Here is a 20,375-nt window from a genome sequence, read left to right on the forward strand (position 1 = left end):
TCTTGTGAAGTGAAAATCTGCATGTTTGTAAGACACAAATACAACGTTAGGTGTGTTTTTTCAATTGTAAATCATCACTTATGGCCAAATCTGACTCCATAATCCATAATAACGCTTCCTCAATGAAAAAAGTCCATCTTCTGTTGTTCTCTGTTTAGAACTGTTTTCCCTATTGCATCTGATTCTTAAAAAAAATTCTCAAAAAAATACAAAATTGTTCACACAAAGAAAGTCTAAAGGTGAGACGAAAAAAAACCCCTAAACAAACAAAAACTCTTGTCTTTAACTATATATTATATTTGGCCTATAGATTGAATAATGGTGTCTGCAAACCAATTCTTAGTTCAATCCTAATTACATTTTATTTTACATTGCTAGCTGCTACCAATTATAAGTAGTAGTAGTGCCATTACTACGCTAATATAAACATCTGCAACTCCAAAATGAGTTATGAAATGCATCATCAAGACATTTCTAAAATGAGAATATGACATGAAAATCACTCAAGCATGCAGCATTTTATTTCAACTAATTCTACAAATGAGCAGCCTAGAGTGAAATCATTAGGCTTTAAGCAAGACGAGACAGACTGCGTTGTCTCAGGTGACAAAACTCTGACAGGCTCCGAAACACCTGACATTGAGGAGTTTTTCATTCAAATATTACTGGGTAAACAGTCTATTCTTTGCTGATGGAGGGCTACGTAATTCAAGTTTGGACTTGAAACACCCTCACTATTAAACTGTACATTTATTTGCGTCTGTGTTAAAGTGACTCAGCTCCCCCAGGCACGGTGAGTTTTCACATTTCCCAAAATCCGCTGGAGGATTTCGATCATTTGTCACCTTGATTTACAGTGAATTACAAGCATTAAGAGATATTTGATCTCGTCACAGAAACGCTGTCTTTCAAACATCTGAAGTCCTGACATGCACACAGGTCATTAGAGAGGAAGCAAAGTTGGAGAATTTTCCCATTCACTGAGAGATGATGGCATACAAATTGCTTGACTGAACATGTCAATATTTAAAAAAAAGACAGACACCACATAGGTCTACTGAGCTCTGATATCTCTAGGATGTTGTTCCAGATTTCCAACACGTCATAAACCTCTTGTACCTTCTGTATGCTGTGACTGCCAAATCATCCTACAGAGAAAACAAATCCTCATGCTGTGTAAGAGATAAGATTCATCTCTTACACACAGCATGAGGAAAGCTTTTTTTTTCTGTGGGGTTTATGAAATTCGCAGTGTCCATTAACAGTTACATGACATCCTGCATGTCAATATCTTTGATTCATCCATGTTTTTTATTTGATTTGGTGACGTGTCCAACATCAAACAAATGCTCTTTGTCAGTGTTTATATCACGGTATGTTTTGTTCCATCCTGTAGGTGACTGACGACTACTGTAGCATGTTACCATCTGCACTGTGCGTTTCTAAAAACACTCCAGTGACGCAAAAGGCATCCTGCAGAAAGTCAAATCAGCTGGGCATAACAACTTTGTCAGACGTAGAGATGTCAGTAACAGTGGTAACAGAAAGTACATCTAAATATTAGTGGTTCAAACTCCTGTTAAAGACAAATAAATATATATATAAATCAACCAAAGTGCTTTCTGAAGCATCATGTTTCAGCATTTTATTTGGGTATACTAGTGGTTAACAATCATGATGGATGACTTTCAACTGAACTTTCAAAGAAATATTTCAACTGAAAATTTCAGTAATGCTCTGTGACTAATACAATGATTGCAGACCGTGCTGGAGCCAGACTTACTTTAAGGTCAAACCACCTCGCATCAAGCACTTTTCACATAGAAACGTATCATTATATTCAGGAGAGACAGGAACTTGTTTCTAGGTGCCAGTCTATTTTTTTTCATACCTTGAAAAAACTTCCTATCTCTATTATATAGATTAAATATATTTAATATATTATTATTATTTTAAATAATGCTAGTGCTATTGGTCATCCTTATGTCGGTTTGTGGATTTTACAAATATAAAAAAATGAAAACCATTTAAAAGAGCTTGTGACTAAACCTCATAACTATGCAGTGCAATGCAATGCAGTGTTTAATTGTAAGAAAAAAATAAAAAAAATAACTTCCTGGTTTCTTTCTGCTATATTTCAGTGCTTAGTGGTGTGCCATGAGATTTTTTGTGTGCCTTTTTTTACTTATCAAAAAAGTTGGGAAACACTAGTCTATACACATTAAGCTTTTAAGATAAATAAATAAATGAATGAACGAATTAATAAAAAAAAAATAAAATAAATAAATAATAATAATAATAATAATATAATAATAATAATAATAATAATATTATATATATATATATATATATATATATATATATATATATATATATATATATATATATATATATATATACATAAATAATACAAATAATAAAAATACTACAAAATATAAAATGAAATGAAATTTAACAACAACAACAAAAAATGGTTAGGCAAATTTCTGAAGGCCATTTTCTCCATAGGCACACACCAAGTCTTGACTTATAAATAAATAAATGCATAACTAAAAAAAAAAGTATCATTTATGCTGTTATTTGATCCAATAATGGGGCATTGTCGTAATTTCATTAAACAGATTATTACGGTCTTTTTTCTGTAAATTTAAACTATAATTACTACGAAAAAACATACAAAACCACAAAAATGCAACAGGTCAATTTTCATTATAATATAACAATTAAAACATGTGACTCATCAGCTAAAATCCTCCTTTATACTATAATGAATTTTTGCCTGAGTTAATTTGACTGTTTCCAAAAACCAGGTGTTTTGAACTACCCTTTTGAAACCAATATACAAACCACTACTAGAGAAAACACACATTTGCATAATTTGTCTCCATGTGACAACTAGCCCCGGTCTCCCCTACAACAGAGAGTGTGCTAAACATATAATTACTTTCTCATTTACAGCCTTATAGTGAATCTCTGGCACACTGGCCCTGAAGGAGGGGTGGAGGGACGTCAGAGTGGTCTTATCTGATCCAGACCACTTTGAGACGACACCTGTAGAATTTGCAAAGATAAATTACCACCTAAGTAGCCATAAAAGAAGATTTATTGTCAAACTGCTGCAATCCTGACAGCTGGAAGCTTTACTGCAGCTCGCCTAAAATAATACTGAGAAATTTACATACAGACTCAGCTATATCAATAGAACAGCAAATCAATGCAAAATATTCACAAATTACATACAGACTCGCTCAAGTTGGACTTTACTTTGTAAAAAGGTTTGAGGCAACAGATCACACAGATCCCATTAGTATTGTGCCCAAGGACTCAAGAACACTGATCCATGCTGTCAAGATAGGTCTTTCAGTTGCCTACCTGCTGGCCCAGGTTGAAAGGTAGTTTATTTGACACCTAATGTGTTGACGGGTGTCAAGGTAGGATGCCTCTGCTTTGTAAAGGGGAGATGGGCTGATGGGAAGAGCGAGGGGGTATCTCTGGTGCCCCTGGGGTCTTCCTGTGGTGGCGTATGTTTCCAGTTAAATCCCTAAAGGTGATAGGGCTTTAAATAGAGGCTTTAACCAGCCCAAACGGCTCCCTGGTGAGCACAATTAAGCCTTTGTACATCTCTGTTTGTTTTCCTGTTGATTCATTGTTTGTTTTGGTGGTATGTTATGTTCTTATGACATGGACTTCATTCAGATTGTTTGCTCTGATGCCTGAAAGGTGTCATCTCTGAAATTTCCATTATAAAAATGTGTCAAAACCACACTGGAACCAGTTAACTTTAACTGTATCAGCAAAGATATGCAGGTCAATTATTGCAGGAAACTTTGCACACAAAAAAAAGACTTTGAAACGCATCCTCGCTGATGATTGACTCCAATTTGTTTCTGCCTGCAAATATGATATAAATTGACATGGCACATACCACCGAGACGAGAGAGAGAGAGAGAGTGGACTCGTGTATGGAAGGAATGAGGCTAAGCTGCATCTCTTGTCCATCATCCACCTCTGATGTAAGGCACATGTCAGTCACGCTCTCAGCCCGGCCGCAGGGCAATCCTGATGCCCACAGATGAAGGACTAAGATGACAACAACCCATTAATCCTGAAAATTATTGTTAATACAAATAAGTCAAGGATTCGGACAGGTGAGCATCCATGTGTGTTGTTAAACAAAAGTCCAATTTGCTGGGAATGTTCAGTGATTGCTATACCTTGAAACACACTGGTCTATTCTGCCTAAAAAATAAATAAAAGCGACTATATTTCATAAGGCTCTAAGTAATTCGTTTTTCTGTATCAGCCAAGAGCACCTATACAGACTCATTAGGGAGTCACTTTTAAGTGCACACTATTGTCCTTGAACCCATATGGGAAATACTGCAGTCTATAATGTGAGCATTTAGCACAATTGTGTTATGTTGTGCTGTTTAATCCATGCAATTTGGTGTCATTTTTATAGCCTGTTCAACTATGTCTAGTAGTAGAAGTAGTGAAAGTTTTTTAGACGATAATTTATGTTTTGTTCCTGGGGACACTGTGCTTCAGGGGTGGCGTACCATTAACTAAACTGAATCTCTTCTGCATGTTTTCACCTGTATGAGAGCTATGCAAAAAATGCCGTTACTCGCCATATCTCTGGGCACCTGAAGACACATGAAGGAGTTTCTGAAGACCCCGAGCACATATTTCAAAGAGACAGAAACACCTCATTCACTACCTCGTCCAAGCTGTCAGTTTCTCTGTCTGTCTATACATGGGACATTTGGAAATATGATCAAAATATTTTTTTTTTTTATAAAATAAAAATAAGCATATAAATATAGGCTACAAATAGAAACCTACATTTTAGATAAAAGGTTATAATTTAAGTTTGAAGTAGCAGCATTGCATTTCTTTTATTACCTCGTAGTGAATCCTTCACATTTAAATTATTCGAATTTGCATTGAAATGTTAAGATGATAAGCTAAACCTAAAGTCTTCGGGGATTAATTTACTGTTCGTTTACCTTACAATAAAGGTGGTATGGTTTCAATGATCAACTCTACCCATCAAATCTCTTGATTTATTAACCAACCATGGCGCTATCATTCCGACAAATTACGACGAGTAGTCAGTGCAAACATGTTGTATCTTATCTGATTTTAATTATAGGAATGGAGCCAACTTGAGTGGAGGGCGCGTGCCTGCAGCAGAGCGCGCTCTAGTGGAGATGATTGACACAACACTCCATCAGTCTCCTGAACCAGACGCTCAACTCGACACAAGTCTGTGAGGTAGAGTCCCATAGACTTCCGGTATTCCGCTTGTTATATGTGAAAATGAATCCTGTGAAACAAATGATGGTATAAAGCAGAAATGTTTTAATTATCTACTTTTATACACATAAGTTCATAGAAATAAAACCTTTGTATTATTTTATTCATACATACATAAAAAAAATAAAATTAAAACGTAATGCTAATTTAATCACTCTAAAGATGTCGTGTCATTAAAGTTAAGAACATTCATGTGCATTTTAAATCGCAGGAAAATCGTACCAAACTGTTTCTATGGTTACACTGCTTGACGTCTTTAGCGTGATTAAATAATGATTACTTTTTATATAAATATTCACATTTATATTATTATCATAAGCCGGTTTTTTTTTTACAATTTGTCAAGAAATTTTTTTTAACAAAACTTTCCTTTAGCTGATGCGTTTTTTTATTAAAAATAAAAGATTATACCAAACTGAGCATGTCCCCCCTCGAGAAATTCAGCCTTTCAATTAGTTTTTTTCGTTGCATATCCAGACAGTTAAACCACACATACATTTTCACTCTAAAAGACTTGCACAAATATATATATATATATATATATATATATATATATATATATATATATATATATATATATATATATATATATATAAATAAAATTAAAACACAAATAATTTTTGTATTAATTGTGTTTGTGAAAAATAAAAATCTGAACACACGTAAGAAGTCATTGACACATCAAAACGTGAAATATGTACGGATCCTCAATGCAACCCAATGTATGCATGAGGTAAAGGAAAGTCAACGATTAAGGGGTTTCAAAATATCACATTGTTGCTGAAATGATCTACGGGTCTGAATTGGATCTGTCTTATAGAATATTAGGCTATAGCTACTGCTGCACTGAAGTAGGAGCTTAAGAAATAAAGCTGATTATGCTGTGTAAAAAACTGGGGTGATAACCAGCCCCACACCTTTTAATCAAAGCTGTTTTCCCCGGGGTGCAATTTTCACCTTCTTTGTTCTAAGTCAAGGTGATGAGGAACAACTCAGCAGCCCCGAATAGCAATCATCTCATCTGAGAAGATTCGTGTCTGCCTCCAACCCTTGGCAATTTAAAGGTTATCTTTGCTGTAATAAACTGAAATAGTAAATAACCCTTTCGAATACGCGCGCAGGTCGCACATTATCAAAGGCAGGACACGGGAGCAGATGTAAGTTATAGCAACACATTATTCTCCGCGCTGTTAATGCATATGGGGACGCTTCTGCTGGGCAATTAACAGATAATTGAATGAAAGACAGGTATTGTATTACATTCATGTGGCCGACGATGACGTCACCAAGGGACAGCGCGTGAACGCAGGTGAACACCGCAAAACTCGCGCGCCTTCCCGCCAGTTCAGAGCAGGAAGCAATTACAGATTCTCTTTCTAATCAAGGCTTTCTTAAAGTGAGTTTTTAAAAAATATATACAAATCTATATCTAATGTCTTTTTATTTTTAATTCTATCATTATTTAAATCATCATTATTTGTGCTCCTTTGTAAACAGGGCTTGATTCTTAAAATGGGTAGCCTACAAATAATAATAAAAACAATAGGCTATAGGATTGATGGTAAAATTAAATTATACAATTGGACGAAAAACAATTATGCTGGATATGCACTATAAAGAATTTATTAACCTTGATACATTGGAGCAGGCAAGCATTTTTTATTTTTATTTTTTAAATACAAAGTGTTACTGAATACCGAGTTTCAGATTATTATTATTATTATTAGGCAAACAGCTGATTAAATAATACAATTTGTATTTGCATGGCGTTTATTATATTGTATTATTGTATTAATAGGCTTATATTAGCACATAATTACCAAAAGTCTATGATAATAAAACACTGATAAAAGTGCAAGTGCATCTAGATCCCAAATATTCCCAAGTGTTCTAGCTCCAATAATGTTTTATAGGCAAAAATATAAGCGTTCTACTTTTTATTATTATTTATTCTTTTGCTAACAATACCTGCTTAACTACTGTTTCCTGAAAATAAAGGAATTAAAATGATAATGATAATAATCCGATATAAATGACAAAACAATAAAAAGTCTTAACGTGAGTACTACTTATACATTTAATAAAAGCATTTGCTTTTCTCAAGTATGGACACTCGTCAGCAGGGGCGTCGCACCCGTGGGGGATGTGGGGGTTTTAACACCCACACTTTTCCCGGTGAGAGGGTTCGACACCCGCACATTTTCTGCAGTTTTTCCGCAGTTTTGCACAAACGTCAGTCGTTCGTTCCTCCGTTTCTCTGGCCGCTCTGTTTCTGTGCTCGCCGCGGCTGCCTCCTCCCCCCTCCCTCTCAAACATGACACCTGCTTTGAGTGTGACCGGCTGATGATTGGCTGTTTTGCCTTAAGTCCCGCTTCTCTTGGGTTGTTATCGGTCAGCTCGTGCTGAGGAGGCGGGAACTTATGGTTATTTACATCTCCCTTTTCCAGGTACTTTGAATGAGTGTTTATTCTTTAGAGGTTTTTAAATGAGCTTGATATGTGTTTGGGAAGATGTTCTGTTAATCGTTTTGTTGACATGTCGAGTGTTTTCGGTATTATATTTCGTTTTTTAGACTAATGCTATTTGCTGTTATTGGGATATTGTTTGCATACCTGTTTAAGAACTATGAAATTAAAGTGTATATTATTTTAATGTTTAAAAACAGTAAATTGTTACATTATTTATACCACCAGAGAAAAAGCTTTTTGTGGGCGTTTTTTTTTCTCTCCTTTTCTGATTTTGCGTTTTTTTTTCTCCACATCCATCCCCCACACTTTTGAAAAGCTTGCTACGCCCCTGCTCGTCAGGATATACGCCTTATTTGTTTTTTCGCGAAGAAAAGCCGCTTACTAACGCTGGAATAATAATAATAGCTACTCATAATGAATAGACATTTAATTCGATACATTTATTTATTTCTCGCAACCTTATTTGCATATTATATATATATATATATATATATATATATATATATATATATATATATATATATATATATATATATAATAGCATATAAATATATGCAAAATATATATAATAAATCTAAACATATAAAAATGCTTTCTAGTTTTTTTTTTTTTTTTTTTACAATGATTGAATGAAGAGTGTGTTTTATTGACAACAGTATTTAATCCGGACATGAGGTCTTGAGATCTGCTAGTGTTAGTGTTGAGATTCTCCAGGTGGCTGCTAATGCTCTGGGAACCTCCTGACTTCACTACACGAGACTGACCTGTGCTGATCTCAGTGGCTATAGACAGGTATTGTCCAAACATGTCACAGTCAGAGAAGCGGTGAACCTGACATCCGCTCGTGCAGCAGAAAGAGCCGGGCTCTTCTCCATGTTGAGTGCTGTGTAGTCTAATGGGGGGGCTTCACGGGTCTGTCAGTCAGCCGGGCTTCATGCTCTTATTTGTCATGAGAGATACCCACCAATCAGTGTCTCATTACATGCAGCAGTGAAAGTTGTGGTGTGAGTGACCTTATATATGAGGGGCAGAGTCAACTGTGGGACAAAAAGCCAAAACAAATATTAATAAACAAGATTTTAATAGGATATATTAATTTAGCTATTAAGATTAAAAGGCTATCTGGAACAGATTATTCCAACATCAGGCATACCAACATAATAGTAAACCAATATTTTCAAAGAATTGCTGAATGAAAAATGACTTGCATGTTGCTGGTATTCAAAACAAACAGACATGCCAAGGTGAAGCACCCAGACAACCAAAAAACTTGTCAGAGCAACACCAGCAGGCTCTCGCGCCTGTTTTAATCTCGAGTCCTTGCGCCCCCTATAGGACAAAATCTAAGCCTGTCTAAATCTTTGACGAGCGCTGGAATGTTGAAATTCCAATTATTTCATAAACCTTTAGGCCACAATTTGATAAAACCGGTTATTGATAATAATAAAAAAAAATACATAAAAAGGTCTCCAGTTTAACCAAACTTTACTATGTGTATGGGATCTTCCCAAAGCAGTTCTTTGGTTGATATATTTTGTTCTGGAATAACTGAGCAGAACAGATACAGTCCCTCTGATGCAGCTTTTATTGCTTCTTTTTTTCCAGGAAACATCTTACATCAAAGGCACTGATTTAGAAGTAAACATATATAAGAGCACAACATTACAATAATACACAATATCTTAAAAAAAAGAGATATGTACACAAAGGCAACCATTTTACCACTCAAGCTTTTAAAAATGACAAGTCGAATCACTGCAATGAGAAGTCCATCTGAAGTCCTGCAGAAAGAATATTTCAACCAGATATTCTTCATAGATTTCTTCATCAGAACAGATTTGGATAAATGTAGCATTGCATCACTTGCTCATCAATGGATTCTCTGCAGTGAATGGGTGCCGTCAGAATGAGAGTCCAAACAGCTGATAAAAACATCACAATAATCCACACCACTCCAGTCCATCCGTTAATTTCTCCGCTGCAGGTTTGCAAGAAACATTTTAAAACAGCCAAAATACAGTTAAATGCCTTTTTGGATTTTTGTTTGTCACTTCACAAGATGTTAACTGATGGACTGGAGTGGTGTGGATTATTGTGATGTTTTTATCAGCTGTTTGGACTCTCATTCTGATGGCACCCATTCACTGCAGAGCATCCTCTGGTGAGAAAGTGATGTAATGCTACATTTCATTTACGTACTACTCTTTGGATGTCCTGATGGGGAGTACATTTTCAGCTCATTTTAATTTTGGGGTGAACTATTCCTTTAAAAATATTAAATAACTTAAAAATCTGTTCAGAATTTTCTAAAATAAAATAAAAATAGGTTTGCAAAAAGTAACAAAACAGAGAGGCTAGACTCTTCTTAAAAAAATGTTTGCTGGTTCTTTGAGACAACATGGTGTTTGAGCTAAAATGACAAGATTTTATCCAATAGGACCCCAGGACTTTACCTACCACTGAAAAGCAGAAGGATTCAAAACGGAAATACTATGTGCAAAGTGTAGGAAGAAAGCATACTGGTAATCACCAAAAGCCCATTATCTCTCCAACAAATAAAACAGATAAAAGTGCAAGTGCATCTGAAAAGATCCCAAATATTCATGTTACACGTCCAAGTGCTAATTATGTCTTAAGGCAAAAACATAACAGCTGTTTTGCTAACAATACTTGCGGTTTCCTGGAAAGAAATAAAAATGTCAAAATTGGCAAAAACGGATACTACACCCTGTAAAATAATAAAAAGAGTAACTACTGCATACATCCACAGCTATTTCAAAATGCATCCAAAAAAATCCTGATAAGAAATGTCTCTTCAAACAAAATGTACAAAAATATTAGTTTGGCTAGTTAAAAATGCTAAGTGCAGTGAATAAGTTCATATCAGCACTGGATGATCACAACACTATATTAAACTGGCATAAAAAAAAAACAACAACCGAAGGCACTGAGGCCAGCCTGTGATGAAGGTGGATGCTGCGGTCAGCTGGGGATGACAGAAGGAAGGTGGAAGGAGGAGCACGAGTCTCTGCGGTGTATGAGTTTAAAGAGCAGCTCTTCTTTCTCCTGGCTGAGCTTCTGGTTCTGCAGAGACTGCTTCTCTAGCGCCTCCTGCAGCTCGTTCTGCTCCTTGGACAGTTGTCTGACAGAGGACAAAAGAGTTTCAGTAAAATACTTGTTTATATATATATATATTAAAAAAAAATATGTTTTTATATTCTTTATGTACACACATTCAGTCTAATACAATTAAATTTCAAACTCATAACTTGGCAATTCTGTAAAAAAAAACAAGGGGAATGTTAATTACAGCAGCTACAACACCGCCAGGGGGCGCCACATACACACACTCGAGCTTGCAAACGTTCAGTGCAAAAATACAATTACACCAGGAAAGCTCGGTTAAATTTAAAAAGCATTATTACATTTAGACAACAGCAAGTTAGAGACTAGCAAGTGAAAGCCTACTGTATTATATTTGATACACAAAATATAAACTATGTGCCTTTTACCCTATGACGGAGCCCTTGTAAAATGCCTTTTATAATAATATTTCTGATAGCACTACAGTATAGAGTCACAGTTCACATGACTTCACAGGATCAACCCCTAAAAATACATATTAGCCGTTCACACTCACAGTAGTTTCTTCTCTTCTGTCAAGATTTTTCTCCCAGAAAGTAGTGCAAACTTAGTCTCAATATTTAAAAATACTGATGTCTAATCATCCTATAAGAATCATTAGTAGACTGAAGTTAACGTACTGTATGAGGCTTTGGTAGTTGTCTATCCTCACTCTGTAGTCCTCGCTCTGCTGGAGCGCCTGCAGGAGCTGATCCTCCAGCGACAGATTCCTCTCCATCTGACAATCACAACACAACACCACGACGAAAATCATCAAAACAGCTGATTACAGTGGGAAAAAATTCATAATTTCTTGATGCAAACAAACAGGTCAATTTGCCACGTTCAGACAAACAACACGAATACACAAATAATACGCCTGCTTTCATTTCTGAACATCATTTCTCAGTGATGGAGTATAAAGCAGATGACATGTTTGACAAAGTGGATCTAACCATTTTTTTTTAGAAGGAGGGAACAAATGTAAAAGGAATCTGCTACTGAAAAGTACATTTTTATTGACTCCTAATCTGAAGATGTATAGTTACTGGCCCACAATACCAGTGTTTCCATCTGCAGCAGCTTGTTCCCCTGGTCCTGTAAACGCTCACGCTTCATTTCGATGACAAATAACAGACTCTCCTGCTCCTGCTCCCAGAATGCACCAGGGCTGCCATGAGTCTGGGATGAAAAGACAGATAGAGCTGAATACTGCAGCTATCTGAAGCACGCTTTGCCAACAGATCTCTACTCTCCTAACAAACCTCAATGTTTCTCTGAAGGTCTCTCTTGAGCGTGGACTCCTGCGCTCTGCGCTTCAACTCCTCGAACAGCTTCAGCTCTGACGTCAGCCCTTCAATCTGATCCTGAGTTCAGAGACAGTCAAGTCAAGTCTGGTATGTCTAGCCTGATGTGGGAAGTACATCTATAACTTCTTGATTTCATTGCTCAAATTTTTATAGAGTATCAGCTGGGAGTATATCACGGTTCTAATAACATGTTTGCCAAAATAACCACGACATTTCGACACAAACCTTGATTTTGTGGCAAACAGTGATCAGAATTACAGAACAGGAACCACTGTAGCACGAAAGAAGATGACTACATTTTTAAAATAGGGTTACAGCTGTCAAAAAGGAGTAGGAAGTGGGAACTTCAGCACATCTGCGCCCCGTCATCTTACAGTCTCAGTGAAAATTAGAGGATTGCTGCCAGTCAAATAGGGTTCGTCATATATAATTAATGAAATTAGCACCAGGTGCCAGATTAACACCAATAACTCTGTTTTACTAATATCTTAAGTTTTTTTTTTTTTACTGTGCTTCAGAATCAAATAAATTCTTCTACTCATGTTAGGAACTTCAAATACGACAAAGCAGTGACCTTGAAATTTAGGGAATTGTAGGTTTTTCCTCTTACTTTGACATCCACTGTATATTAGATCAGCTCTCAATCAAATACATTAAGGCAAATCAGATCAGTGATGTTGCAAATAGACGAGCTTTACCTTCAGCACATTCTCAGATGCTGCATGGGACTCATTTAAAATGTTCTTCTCTTCATTGTGTAATCGCTGTAGCTCTGCAAAGTAAACAATTATTGAATATTATTATTTACACACAGATACAAAACATATACATACACACATTTATCATTTCTGCTTCGGCAAAGTCAGCTGCTGTGCTCTGACCTTCTGTTGCGCTCTGATGCCGTTCTAAGACGCTCCTCGTCTGTTTTTCATGAAGATAATTTAGGTCAGAGGTTATCTCAGTCTTTACCTGTTAACAAAAGACGCAATGCATTTACTTATTATTTAACACCAAATCAGCAGCAAAGGCTATTTTCATGGCAATTTAGTAGAAATTGTCTGATTGAAGAACTTTTAGGCTTGAAACATAATTTTATATTTTTCTAACTTTTGGAGCTGTGGTGTAACAACTTTGATTTTCCTGTTTTAAAGTAGCAGAAATTTAAATAAGTTATAAGAAACTTAAATAATGATATATAATAACAATGTTTTCAAATACTGTTTAAACAAGATTTTTCAGTCTGATATTTGATAGAAATTTTCCCAAGGATAAATAAGCCTTTTTTTTTTTTTTTTTTTTAAATATCAAGGAATGAAAATGTATGAATAAATCCATGCAAGACATGGTACAGAAATTTGGATTAAAAAAAAAAAAAAAATGCAATTAACAAGAAAAAAAAATCTAATATATAGTAAATGAAAATTACATTTATAAAATTAAAAATATAAATTATAAAATTAAAAATAAATCTGAATACCTGCCAAACTATCAGTCAAATTTATATACAAACCTTACAGAATTCTCAGAAATGGATAGTGCCTTACATACATGTGACCTTAAAAAGCATCCCAGGATGCACCCTACAAAAGTTATGTTTAGAGAATGGCAAGAACTACATCTTTAATTTTTTATAATTACTACTGCCAAAAAAACTTTGTTCTTCATTTGTAAAAACACTATAAAAGTCTAAATAATTGTCATAATTTTTTTATTGTAAAAATTTTTCCAGTTAGCGATTGGTTACATTATTTAGACATATTTTTCATAAAAACAAAAGAATGTCCTATGCAATGTTCCCATTTACATTGCTATAATAATGCAGGTTTACAGAATAAATGAGTCAAAGTTCTAGAGTACAAAAACACTTGGTGAGAGGTTTAAAAAGAAACGTAAGGCCATCTTTGTCCTCTCTTGGTAAAACAAGCAGTGCTCTACTGTGTTAAACACACAAACCAGCCGTCTTTACAAGGCAATGAATAACATCCCTCCCTGCAAACAGGTTTAGTTTTGTTGGTCAGAGGTTAGCACAAGGACAGATGTACCAAAGCACACGTTCCCAGACCCTGAACAACAGCGCACAGAATCGGCCTTGTTCCCAATTATGCTGTAATGGAAAAGCATGTCTTGTTTATTGCCGCTGACAGCTTCATAATGTATAACCCGATGACATAATCCGGGATCAGAATACTAGTCGTTCTTGAATGCCTACATGAAGCTACATGTACTTGCAATGCGTTCCATTCACAAGACAAAAAGAAAGGCCTTCTTTCAAACTCTACCTTCTCTAGAATACTGTGGACTAAAGTGCAGATGTCTCCAGGATGGTCCTTGAGGAGCTGGTCTCTCTCCTGGTCTCCTGAAGCCGTCAACACAGCATGAAGTATCTTTAGCTGACACTCATACGTCTCCAATAGATTCTTCTCAGAAGAGCGTGTACCTGGGGGAGAGCAATTGAACACTACATTGTTTACTCTACGGTTCATCTGAAACAATATCTCCATGAGCACAAGACAAGATCGCCCAGGGCTAGCAACACAAGAGTATCAACAGGTCTTTGCAACCCAACATCAGCGCTACAAAACCCTGCGCTCTGCCAACAACAACACACTTCACAATGGAATCGTGGGACATTGAAAAAGCCACGCATGAAAAGCACACATTAATAGATAATAACCGTAGCACACGCATCATGATCTACAAGTGTTGACATTCTGAAACAGTCCATGACCAGAGGATCTCCGTCACAATGCATTCTCTGTTTCCGTTTCTCTAAAGAACATCTGCACACGTTCACATGACATGATCAAGAGAAACCACTTACCACTTCCATCTTGAAGTTTGATGTCCTTTATGTGCTTCTCACCTTCTTGTGCACAACTTTTTTTCTGAAAGAAAAGAAACGGATGCTTTTTTTGTTGCATTGCAGACACCATCATTTCAAAGCTAGCTGACAAACTTAATCTACATGCACAACTTTTTAACATTTCAGAGACGTGTAATATAAGTTAATCTTTGTTGCATTCCAAAGCAATCTGACCAATGAGATATGCGCTCAAGATTGCACAACCATGACATCATTGACAAATCACTTACAATAGTGCAGCACACTCTGAAAACTTGACTTGTATTTCTCAATAGGTGTAGCAATGTCTAATTTACTTTAAAGGTGCACTATGTAATATTGACAGCTAGTGGGTTAAAATGAGAACAAGAGCAACTGACAATGGAAGACGACGAGCTGAATGCTGTAAGCTGGTGAGTTGATTTGTCCGTGTTTTAATATTTTAATAGTTGTATGGGCTTTTTAGGTTGGGAAGAATCTGTGATCTTTGACCTAGAGATTCGTTAGTTTGATGGCTTATATGGCTACAATATGCTGTGTTTTCCACCATCTGGCAACCCGTGATGTTTATATACTATTGGGTAAATAGGCAGTGGGCGGAGTCACACAGATCAAAACAAAAACAGACATTCTGACATCGAAGGCACATTTCAAAGTAGAACTGTAACATGCTTACATTGCAGACAGTCACTGACAATTATCATAAGAACAAAAACAGACAGACGAACAAAATGTGAAGGCCTATTTATTTCCACACATTCAATATCATTAAAACTAAAATCAGTAAAATTATATATATATTTTTAAGAATTCTTGTGCTTACCAAGGCTGCATTTATTTGATCAAAATTACAGTAAAACTAATATTGTGAAGTATTATTTTAAATAACTTCTCTTTAGTGTCACATGATCGTTAGAAATCATTCTAATATGCTGATTTGCTGCTCAAGAAACATATCTGATTATTATTAACAGTTGTGTGGCTTAATATTTTTTTTTGAAAACACTGATACATTTTTAATCTTCAGAATTCTTTGATAAATATAAAGAACAGCATTTATGTAAAATAGGAACATTTTGTAACATTAGGATTGTCTTCACGGTCTGTGTCCTTAGTGTTTATTAGCATGCTCTCCACACATATAACAAACACTGAAATTCAAGAAGCAGCTATCATGCGTCCATAGGGAGTAAAGAATGTGCCGTTCCAGTGTGAGAGTTTTTGAAGATGGAGCTCAAGGCCGGCAATGTTCACAGGTTATTTAACGTTTTGAAGTTTACGTGCCAAAAATCTGAGACACGTCCTCATTCAAGAACCAAAAGAGTCAAACCACATTAAGTCACCTAATAACTAGTGAGATTCTAACATGTGCGGTTTAAGTGTCAGTGTGGACACAAGCCAACCAAAACATGACACTTATGCTTCATGCAATCTACAATTTGAAAGAAATCAAAAACAAATGATGTCATACTGTGTGCATGTATTCATAGTTTTCACGTGGCACTTGTATAGAAATGCCCAACTTTCCTCCGCTAAAAACTTTTCCTGCCACTTATTTTATTTTTACCAAATTTATATTAGGAACTAATGTACCAAGGCAGCTATATTAAAAGACCAAACTCAGTATAGACCTTATTAATCATGAGGACTGTGTACAGATGAACAGTTGTGGCCAGAATATGAATCTGGCTCACGAAATTGCGCATTAAGCATTTTTCCATTTAAAACCATTGCAAAAATGCTTAATGTTATGCATTAATGCAAGGCATTCATATTCTGGGCTCAGCTGCTTGCTTATATATATAATTTACATCATGAGTAAGGTGTATGTTGAATTTTATATTTTAATATCACTCAGTACATTAAGACACATTATGCTTGTTATCCAAAATTATCCACTCATTAAAATAATGCTGAAGAGGGTTTATATAAATCACTAGTGGCCAAAACGTGCAGGATGTACACATATCTTTGTTTTTCTTGGTATGAAAGGTGATCTACATGTTTGTGGCTTGAAACAGATGGAAATTGACAGGTTTATGCTGTAGTTGGATGGATGTTTTGCCCTCCGGGTCTCCACACCAGTCATGTGACAGAAAATTATCGAATAGCATTTTAAAAGGTCTACAACTTTCTAATAGTGAAACAATTTAATAGCTAGGCTAAGCTAGGCTTACTTTCCAAAAATTAATCAGTAACAAAAAGCCCGAACAGGAACTGCTTCCATCTCATAATTCAGTTTAATCCACAATAACACTATTATGCATTTGCTGGCTCTCTGTGGCAGGGAACCAAATGTTCTGGAACTTTAATGAACACTTGGCTTTATTACACTTCATCGTCATGTGGTTATGTGCTTTTGATTCAACTCCAATAGAAGCTGTAATAGTGAGCGTAAGGCTTTCTCTGTTTGGTCTTCAGAGAATTTTCACACTTCTCCAGTTGTCCATGTCAAGTATACTGACACATGGCTATGTGATTAACAGGACCAAATGAACTCTGGCTGTTTATAGGTCATATTAAAACTAGCAGTGAGCAACTCGGGACCCCATGTCTGTCACATCTAAGCCCTGTGTATATCTAAATCCTTCAGCAATCTGGGCTAATGAAAGCTTGACCCTGTTGCCATCAAAGCCAGATTTCACTGTATGCTTGAAGGCCACAGGAAAGCATTGATTTTTATCATGCATTGATATTAAATATGGAATTTAAAGTGCCAGTGAGGTTCTAGTTGTTCTTCCATCATGGTGTTTAACTTTTTTTTTTTTTTTACTTTTAATGCACGCATGATAAAAAGAACATTAAAATGCAATTTATTAAAATAAATAGCTTTATATGCCTCTCCAAAATAGTTTGCCAATCAACAGACAAGACAGCTGTAGACCCTCATGCATGTGTGCAAAGGTCATTTAAAAATATCACAAATTTTAAATGGTGCAATGAAAAGGTGCATTTTTTTTAGATAAAAGAATAACCCTAAGGAACCCTTTTCATATTCAAGAATTGAATAAAAATATATCAGTTTAAAAATATTCCATATTTTAAAAAACATTTAACAATGAAATAACACTTCTTTTTTCCCTTTTAAAACATTGAAATATTTAATTGCTTTTCTTTAAAAATATAAGAAATATTTCCATAAATATCCAAAATAAGTTTCAATAAGTGGTCTGGCAATCAACATAAAACAGACAATTATTATTTTTACATATCACATGTCATTTTTATGTCACACCTAGCGATGACTTTAAATATTTACATTGAAAATAATGACTAAGCTGTGTACCAAAATACATTAAAATCACTAAATGATAACATTGACAGATAACCGTTAGAAAACTGAGGGTTAGTGTCTAAAAACGAACAAAAACTACAAACTAAATTTCACCTTTTTATCACCTCGCTCGATTTGTCATTGACCTAAATGCGGAACCATTTAAAGGAGAGCACACAGTGATCAAACATAAATTCAGGATAACACGACTTTATTTTGTCGTAACGGATGTCAGCAGCATATTTTAAACAGTAGACCTCATCTGTTGATCCAGGCATCTGTTTCTAATTAAAACTTTCACAAGTCGACAAACTAACATGAGAGCTTTCGCATCGAATTGCGCATTAGTGAGGAAGTAACAAGTGATATGAGAGAACAAAACAAGAGTGGCTCCCTTGATGCGGATACATTTGCACGTGCTGTACATTTCTCGCCTCTGACGTTGCTGCGAGTCTCATTGCAACTTTCTGACTCATTATTTGTGAACATCCTGAGAAGGTTCTAAAACGACCTACCTTTTTCCTGGAGACCTGGCCACAAACTTTGCTGTTGTGACAACCCATGCTCCTCTGTTATACCTCTATATTCAAGCCAGTTGTCGATGGTAAGTTTTTGGCTGTCTGCGGCAGTTCAAATGAGCCCTCATTGATCCGCTCGAATAGGCTGAGACCGGAGCCGAGGGGCGGGGCTTATAGAGTCAGGGCGGCGTTCCAAAAACACAGGCTACATTTACATGAACAATTTAAACCGAGACAAGCGGGAAATGGGTAAATCTGTGCACAGCTGCGTAAACTAATGCACACGGCAGCTTCCTGAAATGCAAATTAATAATAATGTTTTGTTTTTGTTCAATAAAACAGTATGTCCCCAAATATAATACCGTAGTTCAATTAACTCTTTATGAAATAATTAAGTTAAATAACAATTTTATATCATTTATCATATAAATCTTATTTTTTAAATTAAAGATTAATATTAAATTTGAAATTTTTATATCAAATATGTTAAAATATTAAATACAATGCACCGTATTTTTTATTTTATATAGACTTTAAAATAGTTACATTATTTACAGGTATGGAAAGTATACTAAATTTAAAAACGTTAATGCAAGTGTTTCAAAATGTTTATATATGTTATTTATTTACTTGTCCTTTATTAATATAGTCTACTTAATATAATTTTATACTTACCAGATTTATATTAATAATGTATATTAATATAACTTAATATAATTATATACTTAATATTCTTTATTTATTTATGAGTGTGTGTTTCTGGATTTCCTATTTGGTGCTCAACCACTTTCACTTACAATGTTTCATATATGCTAATGCCATGTGAGGCCATAGTGACAGGTCAGGTGGTGGTACAAATTCATGTTAGTAAAGTACAGCTTGCAGCATAATATCACAGTTAACATTTAAATATCTAGTCTTGTTCTAAGCCTCGAATAAAATTAACATTACATTCTTAAAAAACTTGATGTTTGTGGGTTAACTATAGGCTATAGTTCTTACGGTCAGATCAACAGACTGTCTGTTAGCTAGGAAAGCATTGCAATTAGCAAATTTAGAGGATGTTTCCATCCCTAAGCATAACGGCTATATTATCCAGCAGGTTTGAAAGAGAAGCAAAAATGTGAGGCTCACGGATCTGCAGAGTGAATTGTAAGTTGTACTGTATTATAAGTGGCCATATTATCATCCCGCTGCTGTAGAGGATTTCTGTTTAGAAAAACTGTCAAAACAGCAGTGATCCATAGCCAGCGTTGAGGTATGTGGATGCACATGCTGAATATGTAAACATTACAAGGTTTATACTGGCTGCCAGTTATGATTTCATCACCAATGTCATTTTAATGATAAATGAGTTAAACACTAAGTGTAAATTTAGAAAAAGAGAAAAAATGGATATTTAAACCTTTCTAGCATTCTGTCGCTGTCTATTGTAACATAAACTATTGTCAAATGTTCAGAGGACAAAACATAATCCAGCACATCTGAGCTCATCACATTCACTGCTCTATATGGTGCATA

The 20,375-nt window shown here is 35.4% G+C and overlaps 1 protein-coding gene and 1 pseudogene across 1 annotated transcript; one reads left to right on the forward strand and one right to left on the reverse strand.

Moving 5' to 3' along the window:
• LOC113058027 (multidrug resistance-associated protein 5-like) overlaps positions 1-5,276 on the forward strand; it is a 21,987-nt pseudogene extending 16,711 nt beyond the window's left edge.
• Positions 5,277-10,136: 4,860 nt separating this feature from the next.
• On the reverse strand, positions 10,137-19,010 carry LOC113057867 (coiled-coil domain-containing protein 69-like). Its single transcript, XM_026225421.1, has 9 exons — positions 18,852-19,010; positions 15,042-15,105; positions 14,500-14,657; positions 13,102-13,189; positions 12,919-12,992; positions 12,176-12,277; positions 11,973-12,092; positions 11,552-11,649; positions 10,137-10,929 (listed from the first exon to the last, which is right to left on the reverse strand). The coding sequence occupies exons 1-9, from the start codon at positions 18,897-18,899 to the stop codon at positions 10,770-10,772; spliced, it is 912 nt and encodes a 303-aa protein (XP_026081206.1). The 5' UTR covers positions 18,900-19,010; the 3' UTR covers positions 10,137-10,769.
• Between the last annotated feature and the right edge of the window lie 1,365 nt (positions 19,011-20,375).

This window comes from Carassius auratus, chromosome 39 (genome assembly GCF_003368295.1).
Source record: "Carassius auratus strain Wakin chromosome 39, ASM336829v1, whole genome shotgun sequence".
In the NCBI taxonomy this organism is placed as follows: domain Eukaryota; kingdom Metazoa; phylum Chordata; class Actinopteri; order Cypriniformes; family Cyprinidae; genus Carassius; species Carassius auratus.